At 37.0% G+C, this 25,416-nt stretch overlaps 2 protein-coding genes and 1 long non-coding RNA gene across 8 annotated transcripts in view; 2 read left to right on the top strand and 1 right to left on the bottom strand.

The window, feature by feature from the left end:
* The window catches only part of LOC126745904 (FERM, ARHGEF and pleckstrin domain-containing protein 1-like), a 79,861-nt gene extending 58,630 nt beyond the window's left edge, over positions 1 to 21,231 (bottom strand). The window contains exons 1-2 of one of the 2 annotated variants that reach the window (XM_050453946.1): positions 21,069 to 21,230; positions 3,454 to 3,703 (exon numbers count right to left, since the gene is read on the bottom strand). In XM_050453946.1, coding sequence (XP_050309903.1) covers positions 3,454 to 3,663 — 210 coding nt within the window. In that variant the 5' untranslated portion in view covers positions 3,664 to 3,703; positions 21,069 to 21,230. Of the gene's footprint in view, positions 1 to 3,453; positions 3,704 to 21,068 lie in introns of both variants that reach the window. The other variant, XM_050453947.1, reaches the window with a different exon arrangement.
* LOC126745905 (uncharacterized) lies at positions 10,745 to 17,372 on the top strand. Of its 4 annotated transcripts, XR_007663750.1 has the most exons (4): positions 10,745 to 11,378; positions 12,843 to 13,208; positions 15,771 to 15,863; positions 16,962 to 17,214. It is a non-coding gene; the product is annotated as an uncharacterized LOC126745905 (long non-coding RNA). The 4 variants fall into 4 exon arrangements; XR_007663749.1 differs by lacking the exons at positions 15,771 to 15,863; positions 16,962 to 17,214 and adding an exon at positions 17,235 to 17,372; XR_007663748.1 differs by lacking the exons at positions 15,771 to 15,863; positions 16,962 to 17,214 and adding an exon at positions 16,137 to 16,287.
* A 2,201-nt stretch (positions 21,232 to 23,432) lies between the features above and the next one.
* The window catches only part of LOC126745691 (procollagen-lysine,2-oxoglutarate 5-dioxygenase), a 30,835-nt gene continuing 28,851 nt past the window's right edge, over positions 23,433 to 25,416 (top strand). Inside the window, exons 1-2 of one of the 2 annotated variants that reach the window (XM_050453657.1) lie at positions 23,433 to 23,499; positions 23,555 to 23,671. In XM_050453657.1, the coding sequence (XP_050309614.1) occupies positions 23,448 to 23,499; positions 23,555 to 23,671 (169 nt within the window). In that variant the 5' untranslated portion in view covers positions 23,433 to 23,447. Of the gene's footprint in view, positions 23,500 to 23,554; positions 23,672 to 24,383; positions 24,601 to 25,416 lie in introns of those variants that run through there. The other variant, XM_050453658.1, reaches the window with a different exon arrangement.

Consider the following 25,416-nt stretch of genomic DNA (forward strand, 5'->3'; position numbering starts at 1 on the left):
GAGTTTCTTCCACATTATCAGTCTGACAATAACCGGTCGTTAAATATACGAGGAGCACTCAGTATATATTTTTTTCAAAAATTTATTTTAAAACCTGGTTACAGTATATTGAGTTGACCCCTGTGTCATGTGATTTCTTTTACAGAGTGTTATGATGTTATTTCACAAGTATTTTTAAGGCATAAAATTCCTATGCATTGACGTCTATATTATAACATGCTTGGTTTTCAAGATACAGGGTGTCATTATTTGTTGCATAATTTCCTAAATAATGCCGACTTCTGAAGGAAAACCCATCAGGGATTTTTTGACATGAGAAATTTTAATTGGTCCCTAATAATGAATTGAGCTTTTACTTGAGGAGGGCGCTATCGGAATAAAAAATGGATCAAAAATTCCAGGTAGTTAGTTGGGACCTCGTCCGGGAATTACCTCAACTGTCTGGAATTACAAAATAAAAAAAAAAATATTTATTTATTTATTATTTATTGTTCAACAGTACAAAACTATTTACAGAACAAAGCTAGCACACCAATTAACAGATATAAAATATGAAAAAAAAAACTGAAAAATACAATATGTGCTTAAGCTATAAGACCTACACATCTAACTTAAATAAGAGGGGAGAAAATTTCCCTAGTGAAAATACTTACTTGTCTAAGAGAACAGTTATGTATATCGCACAAAGCAGAGATGCTGTTAAAATTTGTGGTCATAACAAAAATTGGTGACTTATTACCAATGTTAGTTCTCGAATGAGGACAATAAAATGTTTCGGTAAGCCGTGAGTTACATTTGGTACTAACATTGATAAAAGATGGGGCGAATCAATAAGATTATATACAAAGTTATTAGAAACAAGCAAAATCCTTCTAAAATTAAGAGAATCAATATTAAACTGAGACAGTAAAAGAGCATTATTAAATCCTCTTTGAGGATAGACACCAGTTTCCTTCAAATGCACAAATTTGAGGATTTTCTTTGAACATTCTCTAGAGCCATAACATGAATCTGATATATTGGATACCACACTAAGCAGCAATATTCAAGTCTTGATCGAACTAGTGAGTAAAACAGTGTTTTAAGAGATGTAATATTAGTGAATTGTTTACAGTTTCTCATTATGAAACCTAAAACTCTATTTGCGGATGAAAGGACTGACTGAGTGTGGGGAATAAATGTCAGTTGGGTATCAAATGTAACCCCCAAATCATGTATATTTTTACAATGCTCTAATTCTTTAGAACTAATACTGTATACGTAATTTAATGGTTTACGTTTCCGAGTGAATGTCACTCCTTTACATTTAGATATATTTACTTTAAATTTATAAGTAAGATATGATCTAAAAAAGAGACAAGTAATGATGGACTAAATCCAAAAGAGCATAGTTTTTTAAGTACAGTAAAATGATCAATGCAGTCAAAGGCCTTTGAGAAGTCTGTGTAAACTACATCAGTCTGGCCGACGTCATCAATAGCATCACTTAAAAATTGAAGCAGATTAGGCATTGTAGAACGTTGGGGCATAAATCCATGTTGCTGAGTGGCGATGAGTCTATGAACTGCTGGAAACATACGGTTGTATATGACTTTCTCAAAGAAAATTCCAAAACTACTGAGAATCGCAATTGGTCTGTAATTGGTAATATCAGAAGCATCCCCCTTTTTCATCATCGGACATACCCTAGCCAGTTTCCAGCATGACGGAAATGTGCATGTCTTTAAGGCCAAATTAAAAAGATATTTAAGAGACTCTTTTAGTAGAAAACAGGGAATAAGATCATGGATTTATAATTTTCGGCAGTTGAACCCACATCTCGGAATAACCCCGATTGCCTGGCATACACATACAATTACTTAAATGTAGATACAATTACTTTGATTGATTACAATTACTTTTAAATTCGGATACAATTCGCCTGGCTCAAAAATAAAGTAAAATAATGGATGAAGAATTCCAGGCAGTTGATGGGACCAAGTCCGGGAATGACAGCAACTGCCTGGAATTACAATTAATACAATTAAATCATGGATTATGAATTTCAGCCATATAAATCCACGTCCGAGAATTATAATAAAAAATCCTGAAATTCCAGGCAAATGAGGCGGGGTCCAACTGCCTGGAATAAAAAAATAGTGTGTGTCTTTTATGACTTTCAAAGGCTCATGACTGTTGGTTCAGCTTTGTATTATATTTTTGGTCAAAGAAATAAATTCCTTTTTTCAAAATTTTTACGTGTAAAAGGTACTCGCGTAGAAGGATGCCAAAATACTCCAGGAATATTCCAAAGAGTATGCGAATCAATGAAAAGGAGCATACAAACAGGAAGTGTACATTTCCAACATGTATTGTGATTATGATCTGGTTTCTCACCCCGTTTTTATTTAGTGTTCGTCTGTTTTTCATTTTAATTAAAAAAAGTAATTTTAAACAATTATTTGACTTTTTGAAAACATATGCATCGATTATTTCAAATCGAAAACGGTTGCTGCTAAAGATACCTCATAAAGTACCTTTTTCGCGTAGAAATGATTAAGGAATTCATTTCTTTCACCAGAAATATAATACAAGGTGGTGAAAAAAGCCCTCTGCAAGAAAGAGCTAAATTAAGGACAAATTCAAATTTCTCATGTCAAAAAACACCACAGGTACCAATTTTCGTTTAGAAATCGGCATTATATTTAGGAAATTATGCACAACAAAAATAAATCTTTGACATCTTGTATCTTGAAAACCAAGCATTTTAAAGCACACATGTATAGGAACTTTTTAACCCTGGTAAATATCAAACACTTATTAAATAACACCCTATATATTGCATACCATTTAACAAGTTTTGTTTTAAGTTTTTACAATGGAAATTTTTTACTCATTTACCGTATCTGTTAAGGACTAATTAGAAAAAATCGATCGATTTACCACGTTCAAATCAACTACATCAGGAGAAACAGATCCCGCGGATTATATAGAATTAATCCGATGACAGTTTTCGTTAATTAAATGGGCCGACACTAGGAAGAGACCGGTTTTACCGACTTTCAAGCTATAATTAGCCGAATTTCCTCTAAACAGAGCTTTCGGCTTTGGAGCGTGTTATAAACAGAGCTGTTAGGGGGGCTCCTTTATGTTTATCTTAATTTGATGCAATTTATTAGTTTTACTATGGATTGTTCCTTTAATTTTTAATTCTAAAAAGTCAATTACAAATTTTGGCACGAAAGATTGATGCAGACCTCTAATAAACAAAATCATTTGCCAATTTGTCTAAATAGTTAGGCACTGAGGTTGAACGGGATGGCCGGCTCGCTCACCAGACCTGACCCGTTTGATTTAATTCTTTCTCAAGAAATTATTTCAGATTCTTTCAATGAACATCGACAAAATATACAAAAATAATCCACCTGTATAGAAGTCTTTAACAGTTTAATAGTTTAACCTATAATGACTTACTTGAACTTGGAAGATGGTGATGGTATCGTCCAACATTTGGACCCTCATGGCGAGCATCTTGCCGCCCTTTTTGGGTGTCGTCGGGGGCGTACGAGATCCACCGCCGTCTACCCCCGCGGGGGTGGACATCGAGTGGTGCATGTGACCGGTGACGCTGTCCGCGCTGCTGGACAACGCGCCCGTAGACCCTCTGGCACTAGCGACTTCCATCGATTTTCTTCTTCTACTGTTGTGTTTAAACTTTGGTTACCTGAAATAATAATGTTCATCATAAACAAATATTTCAAGGTGAAGAATAGTCATTAGATTTTCAAAGTGCTCTCATTCCCTTAGTTCTGCTCGAAATCTGTTATAACCCGGTGTTTTCGTAATCTAGGTGACCCAAATAAGACGCTGGTGTACTTAGTTTGATTTCGAAAAAAATCAATTTTTGGTGAAAAAATTCGATACGGGGGGGTATACCCGAAAAATGAAAATTTCCAAACTTTGAAGGTCGTCAAACGGACGTCGAAAACGACTTTTTCAGGATTTTCAAAGTGCTCTCATTCCCTTAGTTCTGCTCGGATCCTGTTATAACCCGGTGTTTTCGTAATCTAGGTGACCCAAATAAGACGCTGGTATACTTAGTTTGATTTCGAAAAAAATCAATTTTTGGTGAAAAAATTCGATACGGGGGGGTATACCCGAAAAATGAAAAATTCCAAACTTTGAAGGTCGATATCTCGGCTTCTATTGGAGCTATCGGGAAAATTCCAACGGTTTTGTCTTAGTTTCTTCATTCAGAATCCAACGAGACCATCCGCAAGGTCGTAGCTCTTCTAATAGCTGAGATATGGCATTTTTGATGCCCATTTTTGGCCTCAAAAACGGACGTCGAAAACGACTTTTTCGCGATTTTCAAAGTGCTCTAATTCCCTTAGTTCTGCTCGGATCCTGTTATAACCCGGTGTTTTCGTAATCTTGGTGACCCAAATAAGACGCTGGTATACTTAGTTTGATTTCGAAAAAAATCAATTTTTGGTGAAAAAATTCGATACGGGGGGGTATACCCGAAAAATGAAAAATTCCAAACTTTTCTAATAGCTGAGATATGGCATTTTTGATGCCCATTTTTGGCCTCAAAAACGGACGTCGAAAAAGACTTTTTCGCGATTTTCAAAGTGCTCTAATTCCCTTAGTTCTGCTCGGATCCTGTTATAACCCGGTGTTTTCGTAATCTAGGTGACCCAAATAAGACGCTGGTATACTTAGTTTGATTTCGAAAAAAATCAATTTTTGGTGAAAAAATTCGATACGGGGGGGTATACCCGAAAAATGAAAAAACCCAAACTTTGAAGGTCGATATCTCGGCTTCTATTGGAGCTATCGGGAAAATTCCAACGGTTTTGTCTTAGTTTCTTCATTTAGAATCCAACGAGACCATCCGCAAGGTCGTAGCTCTTCTAATAGCTGAGATATGGCATTTTTGATGCCCATTTTTGGCCTCAAAAACGGACGTCGAAAACGACTTTTTCGCGATTTTCAAAGTGCTCTCATTCCCTTAGTTCTGCTCGGATCCTGTTATAACCCGGTGTTTTCGTAATCTAGGTGACCCAAATAAGACGCTGGTATACTTAGTTTGATTTCGAAAAAAATCAATTTTTGGTGAAAAAATTCGATACGGGGGGGTATACCCGAAAAATGAAAAAACCCAAACTTTGAAGGTCGATATCTCGGCTTCTATTGGAGCTATCGGGAAAATTCCAACGGTTTTGTCTTAGTTTCTTCATTTAGAATCCAACGAGACCATCCGCAAGGTCGTAGCTCTTCTAATAGCTGAGATATGGCATTTTTGATGCCCATTTTTGGCCTCAAAAACGGACGTCGAAAACGACTTTTTCGCGATTTTCAAAGTGCTCTCATTCCCTTAGTTCTGCTCGGATCCTGTTATAACCCGGTGTTTTCGTAATCTAGGTGACCCAAATAAGACGCTGGTATACTTAGTTTGATTTCGAAAAAAATCAATTTTTGGTGAAAAAATTCGATACGGGGGGGTATACCCGAAAAATGAAAAATTCCAAACTTTGAAGGTCGATATCTCGGCTTCTATTGGAGCTATCGGGAAAATTCCAACGGTTTTGTCTTAGTTTCTTCATTTAGAATCCAACGAGACCATCCGCAAGGTCGTAGCTCTTCTAATAGCTGAGATATGGCATTTTTGATGCCCATTTTTGGCCTCAAAAACGGACGTCGAAAACGACTTTTTCGCGATTTTCAAAGTGCTCTCATTCCCTTAGTTCTGCTCGGATCCTGTTATAACCCGGTGTTTTCGTAATCTAGGTGACCCAAATAAGACGCTGGTATACTTAGTTTGATTTCGAAAAAAATCAATTTTTGGTGAAAAAATTCGATACGGGGGGGTATACCCGAAAAATGAAAAAACCCAAACTTTGAAGGTCGATATCTCGGCTTCTATTGGAGCTATCGGGAAAATTCCAACGGTTTTGTCTTAGTTTCTTCATTTAGAATCCAACGAGACCATCCGCAAGGTCGTAGCTCTTACGATAGCCGAGATATGGCATTTTTGATGCCCATTTTTGGCCTCAAAAACGGACGTCGAAAACGACTTTTTCGCGATTTTCAAAGTGCTCTCATTCCCTTAGTTCTGCTCGGATCCTGTTATAACCCGGTGTTTTCGTAATCTAGGTGACCCAAATAAGACGCTGGTATACTTAGTTTGATTTCGAAAAAAATCAATTTTTGGTGAAAAAATTCGATACGGGGGGGTATACCCGAAAAATGAAAAAACCCAAACTTTGAAGGTCGATATTTCGGCTTCTATTGGAGCTATCGGGAAAATTCCAACGGTTTTGTCTTAGTTTCTTCATTTAGAATCCAACGAGACCATCCGCAAGGTCGTAGCTCTTACGATAGCCGAGATATGGCATTTTTGATGCCCATTTTTGGCCTCAAAAACGGACGTCGAAAACGACTTTTTCGCGATTTTCAAAGTGCTCTCATTCCCTTAGTTCTGCTCGGATCCTGTTATAACCCGGTGTTTTCGTAATCTAGGTGACCCAAATAAGACGCTGGTATACTTAGTTTGATTTCGAAAAAAATCAATTTTTGGTGAAAAAATTCGATACGGGGGGGTATACCCGAAAAATGAAAAAACCCAAACTTTGAAGGTCGATATCTCGGCTTCTATTGGAGCTATCGGGAAAATTCCAACGGTTTTGTCTTAGTTTCTTCATTTAGAATCCAACGAGACCATCCGCAAGGTCGTAGCTCTTCTAATAGCTGAGATATGGCATTTTTGATGCCCATTTTTGGCCTCAAAAACGGACGTCGAAAACGACTTTTTCGCGATTTTCAAAGTGCTCTCATTCCCTTAGTTCTGCTCGGATCCTGTTATAACCCGGTGTTTTCGTAATCTAGGTGACCCAAATAAGACGCTGGTATACTTAGTTTGATTTCGAAAAAAATCAATTTTTGGTGAAAAAATTCGATACGGGGGGGTATACCCGAAAAATGAAAAAACCCAAACTTTGAAGGTCGATATTTCGGCTTCTATTGGAGCTATCGGGAAAATTCCAACGGTTTTGTCTTAGTTTCTTCATTTAGAATCCAACGAGACCATCCGCAAGGTCGTAGCTCTTACGATAGCCGAGATATGGCATTTTTGATGCCCATTTTTGGCCTCAAAAACGGACGTCGAAAACGACTTTTTCGCGATTTTCAAAGTGCTCTCATTCCCTTAGTTCTGCTCGGATCCTGTTATAACCCGGTGTTTTCGTAATCTAGGTGACCCAAATAAGACGCTGGTATACTTAGTTTGATTTCGAAAAAAATCAATTTTTGGTGAAAAAATTCGATACGGGGGGGTATACCCGAAAAATGAAAAATTCCAAACTTTGAAGGTCGATATCTCGGCTTCTATTGGAGCTATCGGGAAAATTCCAACGGTTTTGTCTTAGTTTCTTCATTCAGAATCCAACAAGACCATCCGCAAGGTCGTAGCTCTTCTAATAGCTGAGATATGGCATTTTTGATGCCCATTTTTGGCCTCAAAAACGGACGTCGAAAACGACTTTTTCGCGATTTTCAAAGTGCTCTAATTCCCTTAGTTCTGCTCGGATCCTGTTATAACCCGGTGTTTTCGTAATCTAGGTGACCCAAATAACACGCTGGTATACTTAGTTTGATTTCGAAAAAAATCAATTTTTGGTGAAAAAATTCGATACGGGGGGGTATACCCGAAAAATGAAAAATTCCAAACTTTGAAGGTCGATATTTCGGCTTCTATTGGAGCTATCGGGAAAATTCCAACGGTTTTGTCTTAGTTTCTTCATTTAGAATCCAACGAGACCATCCGCAAGGTCGTAGCTCTTCTAATAGCTGAGATATGGCATTTTTGATGCCCATTTTTGGCCTCAAAAACGGACGTCGAAAACGACTTTTTCGCGATTTTCAAAGTGCTCTCATTCCCTTAGTTCTGCTCGGATCCTGTTATAACCCGGTGTTTTCGTAATCTTGGTGACCCAAATAAGACGCTGGTATACTTAGTTTGATTTCGAAAAAAATCAATTTTTGGTGAAAAAATTCGATACGGGGGGGTATACCCGAAAAATGAAAAATTCCAAACTTTGAAGGTCGATATCTCGGCTTCTATTGGAGCTATCGGGAAAATTCCAACGGTTTTGTCTTAGTTTCTTCATTTAGAATCCAACGAGACCATCCGCAAGGTCGTAGCTCTTCTAATAGCTGAGATATGGCATTTTTGATGCCCATTTTTGGCCTCAAAAACGGACGTCGAAAACGACTTTTTCGCGATTTTCAAAGTGCTCTCATTCCCTTAGTTCTGCTCGGATCCTGTTATAACCCGGTGTTTTCGTAATCTAGGTGACCCAAATAACACGCTGGTATACTTAGTTTGATTTCGAAAAAAATCAATTTTTGGTGAAAAAATTCGATACGGGGGGGTATACCCGAAAAATGAAAAATTCCAAACTTTGAAGGTCGATATCTCGGCTTCTATTGGAGCTATCGGGAAAATTCCAACGGTTTTGTCTTAGTTTCTTCATTCAGAATCCAACGAGACCATCCGCAAGGTCGTAGCTCTTCTAATAGCTGAGATATGGCATTTTTGATGCCCATTTTTAGCCTCAAAAACGGACGTCGAAAACGACTTTTTCAGGATTTTCAAAGTGCTCTAATTCCCTTAGTTCTGCTCGGATCCTGTTATAACCCGGTGTTTTCGTAATCTAGGTGACCCAAATAACACGCTGGTATACTTAGTTTGATTTCGAAAAAAATCAATTTTTGGTGAAAAAATTCGATACGGGGGGGTATACCCGAAAAATGAAAAATTCCAAACTTTGAAGGTCGATATCTCGGCTTCTATTGGAGCTATCGGGAAAATTCCAACGGTTTTGTCTTAGTTTCTTCATTTAGAATCCAACGAGACCATCCGCAAGGTCGTAGCTCTTCTAATAGCTGAGATATGGCATTTTTGATGCCCATTTTTGGCCTCAAAAACGGACGTCGAAAACGACTTTTTCGCGATTTTCAAAGTGCTCTCATTCCCTTAGTTCTGCTCGGATCCTGTTATAACCCGGTGTTTTCGTAATCTAGGTGACCCAAATAAGACGCTGGTATACTTAGTTTGATTTCGAAAAAAATCAATTTTTGGTGAAAAAATTCGATACGGGGGGGTATACCCGAAAAATGAAAAAACCCAAACTTTGAAGGTCGATATTTCGGCTTCTATTGGAGCTATCGGGAAAATTCCAACGGTTTTGTCTTAGTTTCTTCATTTAGAATCCAACGAGACCATCCGCAAGGTCGTAGCTCTTACGATAGCCGAGATATGGCATTTTTGATGCCCATTTTTGGCCTCAAAAACGGACGTCGAAAACGACTTTTTCGCGATTTTCAAAGTGCTCTCATTCCCTTAGTTCTGCTCGGATCCTGTTATAACCCGGTGTTTTCGTAATCTAGGTGACCCAAATAAGACGCTGGTATACTTAGTTTGATTTCGAAAAAAATCAATTTTTGGTGAAAAAATTCGATACGGGGGGGTATACCCGAAAAATGAAAAATTCCAAACTTTGAAGGTCGATATCTCGGCTTCTATTGGAGCTATCGGGAAAATTCCAACGGTTTTGTCTTAGTTTCTTCATTCAGAATCCAACGAGACCATCCGCAAGGTCGTAGCTCTTCTAATAGCTGAGATATGGCATTTTTGATGCCCATTTTTAGCCTCAAAAACGGACGTCGAAAACGACTTTTTCAGGATTTTCAAAGTGCTCTAATTCCCTTAGTTCTGCTCGGATCCTGTTATAACCCGGTGTTTTCGTAATCTAGGTGACCCAAATAAGACGCTGGTATACTTAGTTTGATTTCGAAAAAAATCAATTTTTGGTGAAAAAATTCGATACGGGGGGGTATACCCGAAAAATGAAAAATTCCAAACTTTGAAGGTCGATATCTCGGCTTCTATTGGAGCTATCGGGAAAATTCCAACGGTTTTGTCTTAGTTTCTTCATTCAGAATCCAACGAGACCATCCGCAAGGTCGTAGCTCTTCTAATAGCTGAGATATGGCATTTTTGATGCCCATTTTTAGCCTCAAAAACGGACGTCGAAAACGACTTTTTCAGGATTTTCAAAGTGCTCTAATTCCCTTAGTTCTGCTCGGATCCTGTTATAACCCGGTGTTTTCGTAATCTAGGTGACCCAAATAACACGCTGGTATACTTAGTTTGATTTCGAAAAAAATCAATTTTTGGTGAAAAAATTCGATACGGGGGGGTATACCCGAAAAATGAAAAATTCCAAACTTTGAAGGTCGATATCTCGGCTTCTATTGGAGCTATCGGGAAAATTCCAACGGTTTTGTCTTAGTTTCTTCATTTAGAATCCAACGAGACCATCCGCAAGGTCGTAGCTCTTCTAATAGCTGAGATATGGCATTTTTGATGCCCATTTTTGGCCTCAAAAACGGACGTCGAAAACGACTTTTTCGCGATTTTCAAAGTGCTCTCATTCCCTTAGTTCTGCTCGGATCCTGTTATAACCCGGTGTTTTCGTAATCTAGGTGACCCAAATAAGACGCTGGTATACTTAGTTTGATTTCGAAAAAAATCAATTTTTGGTGAAAAAATTCGATACGGGGGGGTATACCCGAAAAATGAAAAAACCCAAACTTTGAAGGTCGATATTTCGGCTTCTATTGGAGCTATCGGGAAAATTCCAACGGTTTTGTCTTAGTTTCTTCATTTAGAATCCAACGAGACCATCCGCAAGGTCGTAGCTCTTACGATAGCCGAGATATGGCATTTTTGATGCCCATTTTTGGCCTCAAAAACGGACGTCGAAAACGACTTTTTCGCGATTTTCAAAGTGCTCTCATTCCCTTAGTTCTGCTCGGATCCTGTTATAACCCGGTGTTTTCGTAATCTAGGTGACCCAAATAAGACGCTGGTATACTTAGTTTGATTTCGAAAAAAATCAATTTTTGGTGAAAAAATTCGATACGGGGGGGTATACCCGAAAAATGAAAAATTCCAAACTTTGAAGGTCGATATCTCGGCTTCTATTGGAGCTATCGGGAAAATTCCAACGGTTTTGTCTTAGTTTCTTCATTCAGAATCCAACGAGACCATCCGCAAGGTCGTAGCTCTTCTAATAGCTGAGATATGGCATTTTTGATGCCCATTTTTGGCCTCAAAAACGGACGTCGAAAACGACTTTTTCGCGATTTTCAAAGTGCTCTCATTCCCTTAGTTCTGCTCGGATCCTGTTATAACCCGGTGTTTTCGTAATCTAGGTGACCCAAATAAGACGCTGGTGTACTTAGTTTGATTTCGAAAAAAATCAATTTTTGGTGAAAAAATTCGATACGGGGGGGTATACCCGAAAAATGAAAAATTCCAAACTTTGAAGGTCGATATCTCGGCTGCTATTGGAGCTATCGGGAAAATTCCAACGGTTTTGTCTTAGTTTCGTCGTTCTGAATCCAACGAGACCACCCGCAAAGTCGTAGGTCTTCTAATAGCTGAGATATGGCATTTTTGATGCCTATTTTTGGCCTCAAAAACGGACGTCGAAAACGACTTTTTCACGATTTTCAAAGTGCTCTTATTCCCTTAGTTCTGCTCGGATCCTGTTATAACCCGGTGTTTTCGTAATCTAGGTGACCCAAATAAGACGCTGGTATACTTAGTTTGATTTCGAAAAAAATCAATTTTTGGTGAAAAAATTCGATACGGGGGGGTATACCCGAAAAATGAAAATTTCCAAACTTTGAAGGTCGATATCTCGGCTGCTATTGGAGCTATCGGGAAAATTCCAACGGTTTTGTCTTAGTTTCTTCATTCAGAATCCAACGAGACCATCCGCAAGGTCGTAGCTCTTCTAATAGCTGAGATATGGCATTTTTGATGCCCATTTTTGGCCTCAAAAACGGACGTCGAAAACGACTTTTTCGCGATTTTCAAAGTGCTCTCATTCCCTTAGTTCTGCTCGGATCCTGTTATAACCCGGTGTTTTCGTAATCTAGGTGACCCAAATAAGACGCTGGTGTACTTAGTTTGATTTCGAAAAAAATCAATTTTTGGTGAAAAAATTCGATACGGGGGGGTATACCCGAAAAATGAAAATTTCCAAACTTTGAAGGTCGATATCTCGGCTGCTATTGGAGCTATCGGGAAAATTCCAACGGTTTTGTCTTAGTTTCTTCATTTAGAATCCAACGAGACCATCCGCAAGGTCGTAGCTCTTCTAATAGCTGAGATATGGCATTTTTGATGCCCATTTTTGGCCTCAAAAACGGACGTCGAAAACGACTTTTTCGCGATTTTCAAAGTGCTCTAATTCCCTTAGTTCTGCTCGGATCCTGTTATAACCCGGTGTTTTCGTAATCTTGGTGACCCAAATAAGACGCTGGTATACTTAGTTTGATTTCGAAAAAAATCAATTTTTGGTGAAAAAATTCGATACGGGGGGGTATACCCGAAAAATGAAAAAACCCAAACTTTGAAGGTCGATATTTCGGCTTCTATTGGAGCTATCGGGAAAATTCCAACGGTTTTGTCTTAGTTTCTTCATTCAGAATCCAACGAGACCATCCGCAAGGTCGTAGCTCTTCTAATAGCTGAGATATGGCATTTTTGATGCCCATTTTTGGCCTCAAAAACGGACGTCGAAAACGACTTTTTCGCGATTTTCAAAGTGCTCTAATTCCCTTAGTTCTGCTCGGATCCTGTTATAACCCGGTGTTTTCGTAATCTAGGTGACCCAAATAAGACGCTGGTATACTTAGTTTGATTTCGAAAAAAATCAATTTTTGGTGAAAAAATTCGATACGGGGGGGTATACCCGAAAAATGAAAAATTCCAAACTTTGAAGGTCGATATCTCGGCTTCTATTGGAGCTATCGGGAAAATTCCAACGGTTTTGTCTTAGTTTCTTCATTCAGAATCCAACGAGACCATCCGCAAGGTCGTAGCTCTTCTAATAGCTGAGATATGGCATTTTTGATGCCCATTTTTGGCCTCAAAAACGGACGTCGAAAACGACTTTTTCGCGATTTTCAAAGTGCTCTCATTCCCTTAGTTCTGCTCGGATCCTGTTATAACCCGGTGTTTTCGTAATCTAGGTGACCCAAATAAGACGCTGGTGTACTTAGTTTGATTTCGAAAAAAATCAATTTTTGGTGAAAAAATTCGATACGGGGGGGTATACCCGAAAAATGAAAAATTCCAAACTTTGAAGGTCGATATCTCGGCTGCTATTGGAGCTATCGGGAAAATTCCAACGGTTTTGTCTTAGTTTCTTCATTCAGAATCCAACGAGACCATCCGCAAGGTCGTAGCTCTTCTAATAGCTGAGATATGGCATTTTTGATGCCCATTTTTGGCCTCAAAAACGGACGTCGAAAACGACTTTTTCGCGATTTTCAAAGTGCTCTCATTCCCTTAGTTCTGCTCGGATCCTGTTATAACCCGGTGTTTTCGTAATCTAGGTGACCCAAATAAGACGCTGGTGTACTTAGTTTGATTTCGAAAAAAATCAATTTTTGGTGAAAAAATTCGATACGGGGGGGTATACCCGAAAAATGAAAATTTCCAAACTTTGAAGGTCGATATCTCGGCTGCTATTGGAGCTATCGGGAAAATTCCAACGGTTTTGTCTTAGTTTCTTCATTTAGAATCCAACGAGACCATCCGCAAGGTCGTAGCTCTTCTAATAGCTGAGATATGGCATTTTTGATGCCCATTTTTGGCCTCAAAAACGGACGTCGAAAACGACTTTTTCGCGATTTTCAAAGTGCTCTAATTCCCTTAGTTCTGCTCGGATCCTGTTATAACCCGGTGTTTTCGTAATCTTGGTGACCCAAATAAGACGCTGGTATACTTAGTTTGATTTCGAAAAAAATCAATTTTTGGTGAAAAAATTCGATACGGGGGGGTATACCCGAAAAATGAAAAATTCCAAACTTTGAAGGTCGATATCTCGGCTGCTATTGGAGCTATCGGGAAAATTCCAACGGTTTTGTCTTAGTTTCTTCATTCAGAATCCAACGAGACCATCCGCAAGGTCGTAGCTCTTCTAATAGCTGAGATATGGCATTTTTGATGCCCATTTTTGGCCTCAAAAACGGACGTCGAAAACGACTTTTTCGCGATTTTCAAAGTGCTCTCATTCCCTTAGTTCTGCTCGGATCCTGTTATAACCCGGTGTTTTCGTAATCTAGGTGACCCAAATAAGACGCTGGTGTACTTAGTTTGATTTCGAAAAAAATCAATTTTTGGTGAAAAAATTCGATACGGGGGGGTATACCCGAAAAATGAAAATTTCCAAACTTTGAAGGTCGATATCTCGGCTGCTATTGGAGCTATCGGGAAAATTCCAACGGTTTTGTCTTAGTTTCTTCATTTAGAATCCAACGAGACCATCCGCAAGGTCGTAGCTCTTCTAATAGCTGAGATATGGCATTTTTGATGCCCATTTTTGGCCTCAAAAACGGACGTCGAAAACGACTTTTTCGCGATTTTCAAAGTGCTCTAATTCCCTTAGTTCTGCTCGGATCCTGTTATAACCCGGTGTTTTCGTAATCTTGGTGACCCAAATAAGACGCTGGTATACTTAGTTTGATTTCGAAAAAAATCAATTTTTGGTGAAAAAATTCGATACGGGGGGGTATACCCGAAAAATGAAAAATTCCAAACTTTGAAGGTCGATATCTCGGCTGCTATTGGAGCTATCGGGAAAATTCCAACGGTTTTGTCTTAGTTTCTTCATTCAGAATCCAACGAGACCATCCGCAAGGTCGTAGCTCTTCTAATAGCTGAGATATGGCATTTTTGATGCCCATTTTTGGCCTCAAAAACGGACGTCGAAAACGACTTTTTCGCGATTTTCAAAGTGCTCTCATTCCCTTAGTTCTGCTCGGATCCTGTTATAACCCGGTGTTTTCGTAATCTAGGTGACCCAAATAAGACGCTGGTGTACTTAGTTTGATTTCGAAAAAAATCAATTTTTGGTGAAAAAATTCGATACGGGGGGGTATACCCGAAAAATGAAAATTTCCAAACTTTGAAGGTCGATATCTCGGCTGCTATTGGAGCTATCGGGAAAATTCCAACGGTTTTGTCTTAGTTTCTTCATTTAGAATCCAACGAGACCATCCGCAAGGTCGTAGCTCTTCTAATAGCTGAGATATGGCATTTTTGATGCCCATTTTTGGCCTCAAAAACGGACGTCGAAAACGACTTTTTCGCGATTTTCAAAGTGCTCTCATTCCCTTAGTTCTGCTCGGATCCTGTTATAACCCGGTGTTTTCGTAATCTAGGTGACCCAAATAAGACGCTGGTGTACTTAGTTTGATTTCGAAAAAAATCAATTTTTGGTGAAAAAATTCGATACGGGGGGGTATACCCGAAAAATGAAAATTTCCAAACTTTGAAGGTCGATATCTCGGCTGCTATTGGAGCTATCGGGAAAATTCCAACGGTTTTGTCTTAGTTTCTTCATTTAGAATCCAACGAGACCATCCGCAAGGTCGTAGCTCTTCTAATAGCTGAGATATGGCATTTTTGATGCCCATTTTTGGCCTCAAAAACGGACGTCGAAAACGACTTTTTCGCGATTTTCAAAGTGCTCTCATTCCCTTAGTTCTGCTCGGATCCTGTTATAACCCGGTGTTTTCGTAATCTAGGTGACCCAAATAAGACGCTGGTGTACTTAGTTTGATTTCGAAAAAAATCAATTTTTGGTGAAAAAATTCGATACGGGGGGGTATACCCAAAAAATGAAAAAACCCAAACTTTGAAGGTCGATATCTCGGCTTCTATTGGAGCTATCGGGAAAATTCCAACGGTTTTGTCTTAGTTTCTTCATTCAGAATCCAACGAGACCATCCGCAAGGTCGTAGCTCTTCTAATAGCTGAGATATGGCATTTTTGATGCCCATTTTTGGCCTCAAAAACGGACGTAGAAAACGACTTTTTCGCGATTTTCAAAGTGCTCTCATTCCCTTAGTTCTGCTCGGATCCTGTTATAACCCGGTGTTTTCGTAATCTAGGTGACCCAAATAACACGCTGGTATACTTAGTTTGATTTCGAAAAAAATCAGTTTTTGGTGAAAAAATTCGATACGGGGGGGTATACCCGAAAAATGAAAAATTCCAAACTTTGAAGGTCGATATCTCGGCTTCTATTGGAGCTATCGGGAAAATTCCAACGGTTTTGTCTTAGTTTCTTCATTCAGAATCCAACGAGACCATCCGCAAGGTCGTAGCTCTTCTAATAGCTGAGATATGGCATTTTTGATGCCCATTTTTGGCCTCAAAAACGGACGTCGAAAACGACTTTTTCGCGATTTTCAAAGTGCTCTAATTCCCTTAGTTCTGCTCGGATCCTGTTATAACCCGGTGTTTTCGTAATCTTGGTGACCCAAATAAGACGCTGGTATACTTAGTTTGATTTCGAAAAAAATCAATTTTTGGTGAAAAAATTCGATACGGGGGGGTATACCCGAAAAATGAAAAATTCCAAACTTTGAAGGTCGATATCTCGGCTTCTATTGGAGCTATCGGGAAAATTCCAACGGTTTTGTCTTAGTTTCTTCATTTAGAATCCAACGAGACCATCCGCAAGGTCGTAGCTCTTCTAATAGCTGAGATATGGCATTTTTGATGCCCATTTTTGGCCTCAAAAACGGACGTCGAAAACGACTTTTTCGCGATTTTCAAAGTGCTCTCATTCCCTTAGTTCTGCTCGGATCCTGTTATAACCCGGTGTTTTCGTAATCTAGGTGACCCAAATAACACGCTGGTATACTTAGTTTGATTTCGAAAAAAATCAATTTTTGGTGAAAAAATTCGATACGGGGGGGTATACCCGAAAAATGAAAAATTCCAAACTTTGAAGGTCGATATCTCGGCTTCTATTGGAGCTATCGGGAAAATTCCAACGGTTTTGTCTTAGTTTCTTCATTTAGAATCCAACGAGACCATCCGCAAGGTCGTAGCTCTTCTAATAGCTGAGATATGGCATTTTTGATGCCCATTTTTGGCCTCAAAAACGGACGTCGAAAACGACTTTTTCGCGATTTTCAAAGTGCTCTCATTCCCTTAGTTCTGCTCGGATCCTGTTATAACCCGGTGTTTTCGTAATCTAGGTGACCCAAATAAGACGCTGGTGTACTTAGTTTGATTTCGAAAAAAATCAATTTTTGGTGAAAAAATTCGATACGGGGGGGTATACCCAAAAAATGAAAAAACCCAAACTTTGAAGGTCGATATCTCGGCTTCTATTGGAGCTATCGGGAAAATTCCAACGGTTTTGTCTTAGTTTCTTCATTCAGAATCCAACGAGACCATCCGCAAGGTCGTAGCTCTTCTAATAGCTGAGATATGGCATTTTTGATGCCCATTTTTGGCCTCAAAAACGGACGTCGAAAACGACTTTTTCGCGATTTTCAAAGTGCTCTAATTCCCTTAGTTCTGCTCGGATCCTGTTATAACCCGGTGTTTTCGTAATCTTGGTGACCCAAATAAGACGCTGGTATACTTAGTTTGATTTCGAAAAAAATCAATTTTTGGTGAAAAAATTCGATACGGGGGGGTATACCCGAAAAATGAAAAATTCCAAACTTTGAAGGTCGATATCTCGGCTTCTATTGGAGCTATCGGGAAAATTCCAACGGTTTTGTCTTAGTTTCTTCATTTAGAATCCAACGAGACCATCCGCAAGGTCGTAGCTCTTCTAATAGCTGAGATATGGCATTTTTGATGCCCATTTTTGGCCTCAAAAACGGACGTCGAAAACGACTTTTTCGCGATTTTCAAAGTGCTCTCATTCCCTTAGTTCTGCTCGGATCCTGTTATAACCCGGTGTTTTCGTAATCTAGGTGACCCAAATAAGACGCTGGTATACTTAGTTTGATTTCGAAAAAAATCAATTTTTGGTGAAAAAATTCGATACGGGGGGGTATACCCGAAAAATGAAAAAACCCAAACTTTGAAGGTCGATATTTCGGCTTCTATTGGAGCTATCGGGAAAATTCCAACGGTTTTGTCTTAGTTTCTTCATTTAGAATCCAACGAGACCATCCGCAAGGTCGTAGCTCTTCTAATAGCTGAGATATGGCATTTTTGATGCCCATTTTTGGCCTCAAAAACGGACGTCGAAAACGACTTTTTCGCGATTTTCAAAGTGCTCTAATTCCCTTAGTTCTGCTCGGATCCTGTTATAACCCGGTGTTTTCGTAATCTAGGTGACCCAAATAAGACGCTGGTATACTTAGTTTGATTTCGAAAAAAATCAATTTTTGGTGAAAAAATTCGATACGGGGGGGTATACCCGAAAAATGAAAAAACCCAAACTTTGAAGGTCGATATTTCGGCTTCTATTGGAGCTATCGGGAAAATTCCAACGGTTTTGTCTTAGTTTCTTCATTTAGAATCCAACGAGACCATCCGCAAGGTCGTAGCTCCTACGATAGCCGAGATATGGCATTTTTGATGCCCATTTTTGGCCTCAAAATATGATTTTCAAAGTGCTCTCATTCCCTTAGTTCTGCTCGGATCCTGTTATAACCCGGTGTTTTCGTAATCTAGGTGACCCAAATAAGACGCTGGTATACTTAGTTTGATTTCGAAAAAAATCAATTTTTGGTGAAAACATTCGACATAATGTTGTTTTGGTAACAAGAGGGAGGCCAGGTTATATTTGCGAATTCAAGATTCGATCGAACTACAAATAGATACAATGTTTTTAGTGCCGAAATGTTATAATCGGCTCAAATTCCCTTCTGAATGTCGCATAAAAATGAATCGCGTTTCCATAGATTTAAGTTCTCGTTACACCATCGGTACGTGGTAAAACGAGTTTTCTTTTCACCAAGAAATCGGGTCAAGTTATTTGCAGAAGGGGATTCGCTAAAGATTTACTCCTTCTGAAGTCGCGCTTAAAGGGAAATCGAGGGCCCTTTTTTCCTTCGCCTTATACGCGGCGTTACCTAAGTAGTTTTTAATTAAGGCCTCGATATCTTTCGGTGAAGGACATAATCTACTTATTAAATTAAGTATGTCTGGAAACTTCTGAAAAATTAACATAAAACGTTATGCTAATTTTGGAGCTTTACTACAATTTAACAACAGTATTTCTTATGTGGCAGCTGGATGAAATCGAGCAGCATGAGTCAACCAGTGCAATATTCGATAAATGGCTGCTGAACCGTTCAAGTATCAGACTCTAGTAGTAGGTCCAATAAAGAATGATTCAAATCAGTGTATGACATATTTTCCTAGACAAACAACCTCTAATATTATTAATCCAGTATACAATATATACAAGCAGGGCACTGAATATACCCAATAATAGCAGCAGCTTCCACTGTGACCGCACGTATTAAATCATTCGTTATAATTTATAATATTTAGCAAATACGTATATCAAGGTCGTTCATGTAACCTTTAATACCGAGTATATGTATATGGTTTGTAATAAGGATATAAGGTTCGTCATAATGTTTAGTAAAGGGGAGCTGGTTTTAAGTTTAAAGATGGTAAAAATATCACTCTCTACTAAGTGTTGAATAGTTAATTTATTATATATTGCTGCTTGAGACCTCGGATATCTTTTTTTTTTTTTTTTTTTTTCAATTGTGTGTCTACTAAATATCGCATGTAAGAGCAGTATATAATTTTAGCCTCACTATAAATTTATCGAGACAATCAAAATTACCCTAATATATATTTTTTAATTATAGCAAAATCAAGAGCTAAAAAACCTTGTGCAAACCGTTAATAGTTATGTATTTAAGGTATGTAGAAAAATCTTCATAATTTACAAAGTTTTGTATTTTTTCCAATCATCCTCATTTTTATAATCAATATTTTGAACACACTATGCATATAATTCTATAATATTTTATAAAATGTGAGTAAATCTGATCCGAGTCCTCATTGCTTTAAAACTATCAAATACTATATCCTCTATTACCTTAGAATTACTATGAAAATTCGGGTAAATGTTAGTCTCGAAGGCTAAGGAATGAAGAAATGCTTTTTAAACGGAACAAAACCAAGAAGCACAAATGTCAATTTACTGCCCATAAACACACCGAAGTCTCTAACAGTAGTATAGCAAATTTGAGAACCATTTAGTCAAAGTCAAGTTAATATGTTATGGGAGTCAGAATCTGGACCAAGATGTGGATGTGGCGAGTCCACATAAAAACTTTTAGAGAAATCAGCAAAACCATTGATAATATGGATTGGGGTGCTCTTACCACCATAGCAGGAATTCAGGAAATGTTTTTCCGTTGATTCTTAATGTATTTCTAAAAGTGTTTAGGAATTTTTTACCGATGACTATAAAGGATTTAGTTAGGCATTATTAATTTTAATTTTTGTTATTCTTCTAATATTAGATAATGTAAAATATAGCAAATTTATGTTCATTTCATAGGTGTCCCAGACAGGCTATTTTATGTCATACTTGTTGTCTATTTCAAGAAATATAATAAATTCTGCAAGTAGTCGAGAAATGAAATAGGGATAGGTATATCCAAGAAAACTTGCTGAATTCACTTTTCTAGCCATTCTTAGTGATGTCATGAGAAACCTTTTTGAGAGTATCAAATGCAAGTGATTGAACTAAGGATCTTTTGGAAATTATAGGAAAAAAACACTTATTTGCAAAAGATCATAGAGGAGGGTACTAGCAAAATGAAAATATAGGCACTCTTTATTTAAACCACAAAATAAATAAACTAACATAATTGGTATAATCGCAACCGTGAAAATCATCAAGTTAATAAGTGTATTTGCCTCAATTTAAATTGCTTTAAATCGGGCCATTATAACAACACCAAGCAACAAAACCTGCATTTCAATTATGAAGAAATCAAACCCACAACATCGCACGACATACGTCCCACCGCCCATTCATTAAAGAGGACACCAGGCAAAAAAAGACAAAAAATAGGTCGTAGGTCTCAACTTGATACCGAAGCGAATCGTAAACCCACCCAGTGGTCATTGATCTTATGTTTTGCCCTACTGATCCCTAATAAACGAACAAAACAACTTTATAAAGGGGTCGTTTAGAAGCGAAACTTACCATGTTTTCAATAATCAAGCCATTCGCCGCGTAGAACAGGCACATTCGAACACGCCAGTTTCTAATATTCACAACACACCCAAATATAATTTTTACGTTTACGTACGTCGCGTTTCGATTCTTTGCACCACGGTCGGTCGTCGGATGCGAACTGAGGAGCCGACTGACAGGAACGAAAATTGCCGAACGGAGGAGCGCGAGGTGTGCGCGAACCGAGGAATCCTCTTTTTTATTTTTTATTTTTAAACGTTTCGCGGGTCATTTTTAAATAATAACAATTGATTTGCATTATAAAAAGTCAGGGTAAGGGTTTAGTTTAGCAGTTTTTCTGAAAATTACACTTAAAATTATGGAAAAAAGGTTTAAAATGTGTATAATTCCAATCCAACCCAACTTAACTGTAAAAGCATGTTCTTCTTTTTCGAATACCATGCAAATGAAAAACTGATTGAGACCTAAAAATGTGAGATCTCGACGTAGAAAGGTATAGAACAAAGTTATATTAGTTAAATATTACTTAACTCGTTTTTACTTTTCAAATTATACAATTTATCCCATAGGACACAAATATTAGAGAAGTGGTGGTTGCATACAAACTGATCAGTCAGCTAGCGTCCTCTCGGTTGGCAACGGAAACTGTTGTAACTAACTTGACGGTTTGACGTGCCTAATTGGACCAATCAAAATGGTAGAAAGGCGTGGCCAAATTAAGGCGGGAAATAATTTAATTTCATTTAATCTGACAATCTTATCATTTAATCGTAATATCTAAAGCCTAATCAAAAAGGTTACTCATAGAGAAAAGAGCCTTTTTGATTAGGTGTTAGCATCAGATATTGATCTGAATAAAAATAAAACTTTTCAGCTTTATTTTACATATCTAAATGAGTTAATTTACTGCAATAAATTAACAATAGGGTACGACATATCACAAATTGGACAAATGAAAATAAACACGCTAAATGCGATAATGAAGACAATTCTTGCATTGACATAATCATATATTCTATACCGCTAATATCCGAGTATATTATCATTTTATTTTTCTTTCCCCATCTCTACTTCTCCTGACGTGTGGCAAAAACAATCCATACCAGCGTAATTTTCTATTTAGAAAGGGATGAATGGAGTTGACGTGAAGAAAAATTGGCAAATTATTTAGTCCAGTAGCAACTGAGCAAATTGAAACTATTAAATTTAATTTGAGGCGGACGATATTCACATAGGTTCAGTAACTCGTGAGGGTTAATAAATCTTTTAATAAATCAAGATTAAGAATATATAATATATAGAGCTGCTACTGGACAACTTTTTTAAAAGATACATAGACCAGTAGCAACAGCTAATATTTGAATATATGTTTCTAAAATTACTTTATGATGATTATTAGGTGCAGACAAATCTAATTATCAGTATTTTGTTGATAAATTGTAAATTGATTGAGATAATTTTTGGTTGCTACTGGACTATAAATATTAAAAAAAAAAGTTGTCCAGTAGCAGCACTATATTTTTTTCATAATGTTGATTTAAAAAAAGATTAAGATTATACATTAGATTACTATACTCATGTGAATATTGTCCGACACAAATTAAATTTAAAAAGTATCGTTTTGCTCAGTTGCTACTGGACTAAATAATTTGTCATTTTTCTTCACGTCAGCTATAGTTATCCTTTTTTAAAAAGAAAATTACGCTGGTATGGATTATGTTTGCCACACGTCAAGAAACATAGAGATGGAGAAAGAAGAGAAGTAAAATGATTACTCTGATGCACAAAACATAACCTTCAATTTCAAGAAGAAGGTTATGTTTTGTGCTCTGATGTTATTAGCCTAATCACAACACACAAATTTTTGGTTGTCTGGCCTAATTGTATTTGTGTTCTGTGTTAAGACATTAAACATTGATGTTAAAATTAAATATAGAAATAATGTCTAAACACGTAGTTGCTTATCTTAAGTAATGGCGAAAATGTAAAAAGCTTTATATGTTTGCCCTATATAATATCGCTTAGAACTTGTAAGCCAAGAATATAGTATATTCTAACGTCTGATGTTATTTATCTCCCCTTTCCAAAACTATTTATGTTTATCCAACATAGGATTAATCATAAACGAAAGGTAAGTTAAGTAGACCGACTTAATAACTTTCCTATTTTCTTCTTAATTTATTTATGCTAAAAAAAATGAACCAAACAAATTGGAATTTTATGGTCCTTTGCACCTCTGTAATAACTTATAGACAATTATTCACGGTTTAAATAGTCGATCGCACTTTTACTTTTGCGGTTACAAGCCACCGATGAACGTTTTAGGAGTTTTCTATTATAATACTCCTCAATCGGATTTAGTTTGTGTTGACACAGGTCAGAGCGAAGATGTATAGGTCCAAATCCATATTGATATTATTAATCAGTTTAAATATAATATGTAAGTTTTATTAGCAACAAAAAAAACCATCCAATAAATTATTGTAATATTTCAGTTATTAAGTGTATAATAGCTTTTGATGCTTGTGAAAAATCGGATAGGGGAGAGACAGGATGTGAGGAACAGCACTCGAGAAACTTCTATGGCGAGGAAGTAAATGTGATTTATGCAGGTAGGTAAATGGGTAGAAAACACTACATTTAAGCCTTTTAATATTAAAATAGTGCCATTTTCCAGTAGATCTAGTATTGGATCTTTGGACCCATTTACCATTCTTGATATTTTCAAAAAGCTTGTCATGTTCTATTCACTTATGAACGCAAATATTGACCTAAAATATGTAGTATATTTTTTGTTCCTGCATTAAATAATTAACATATAACAAAACAGGCACTTTTTCCAGTCATCTAACATCTAATTATAAAACTTTGAGGTTTCTGTTCAATTTTTGACATAACCTACAACGTAATTATATCAAAGGAATATCTATAATGTTGCCACATTGTTAATCTGTTTTCCTAAGTTTATTCCTTTGAAATTGGGGTTGAGTTGTAGATTCAGACGATTTTTACCTAAATCTTATGGAATTTCGCCAATTGTGGCAACACTGACAAATTTCCATGTAGAGAGGTTTCGCAATGTCTTAAATAACGTCATTTAATAGATTTTTTTTTGTACCAGATATTTATCCAAATTTTTTTTGCATTTTAAAATATTCTTTAGACCCTACCTTGTCTCAAAATTTGTTTTTGAAGGTTTTAAATTGCCCGAGAGCATCCCTTAAGATAATCGAATTCGCAAGTTGCGAAAACTCTCTGTTAAACACCGGCAACATCGGCTATAAGTTTCAACATCACGCATTTTGTTTATATTTTGAGAAATTATCTCCTCATCCGCAGTGTAGTGTGAGGATGTTGAACTCAAGAGATCTCTAGGGTACTAAGGGATTTTTTTTAAATATTGGTGAAGGGTTAGTTTAAGTTTAAACAATCATAATAATTAGTTTATAGTGTAAAGAATCTCTCAACATGGCTCTTAAGTGCCCCCTTTTAATTGTGCCATTTTTATTTTCCTTCTTAAGTACATATGCTTTGGAAAATGGTAAGTAGAAAATGATTAAAGACTATTATTGGAAAATGTATTTGTCCTGTATATAGGGCAATCAATTTTGTTGTGTTGCCCCATTTAAACTGTTAATTAAATGGATGTTTAATGATCGTCAGGGATCCAAGAACTTTTATGGCATTGAACAGATGCATTCAGTTGCTATATGAATTTATACTGTCATCAATATAATCTAAAAATACATTTATTTTCTTTCTCTGCATATATTGAAAGTATTAATGAATGAAGTTTATTTTTTTATTCATAAATATGTAGACCCGAAGGCAGAGCATGAGCAGCAAAATCTTTTAACAGTTTATTCATCACATGTGTATTCCTATAATGGAATATATTAAATAAAAACTTTATAGATAAAAAAAAAAACAAAAATTTAGCAAATAAAAACCCTAGTTAATTGTATATTCAAAAATCTTAGGCAATAAAGGACTCATTGACTTGACTTAACCATCTAATTCCAAAATAAGAAATTTGGCATGCATACAAAATATAATTACTAAAATTTTTTTTTAAAGTAATTCAACATATTCAGTATCTTACAAATTTCAACTCATTTGAACTGTGAACATGAAACAAGTGATAAAAGTTAACTTTAGAACACAGGAAAGTAGATAAACAGGATTGGGTTTTTATTTATTGTCAGTGATGTAATCTCCAAATACCATATGCATAACATTTGCTCCAGATTAATCGTTAATGAAAATGGTGTTAATTATTTTTTCAGACGGACAACTTGGATTGTCAGTAATATTTTATATTGAATAAATATTCAATTCAATTCGGTTTACTTGCATT

The sequence above is a fragment of the Anthonomus grandis genome, chromosome 16 (genome assembly GCF_022605725.1).
Source record: "Anthonomus grandis grandis chromosome 16, icAntGran1.3, whole genome shotgun sequence".
Lineage (NCBI taxonomy): Eukaryota > Metazoa > Arthropoda > Insecta > Coleoptera > Curculionidae > Anthonomus > Anthonomus grandis.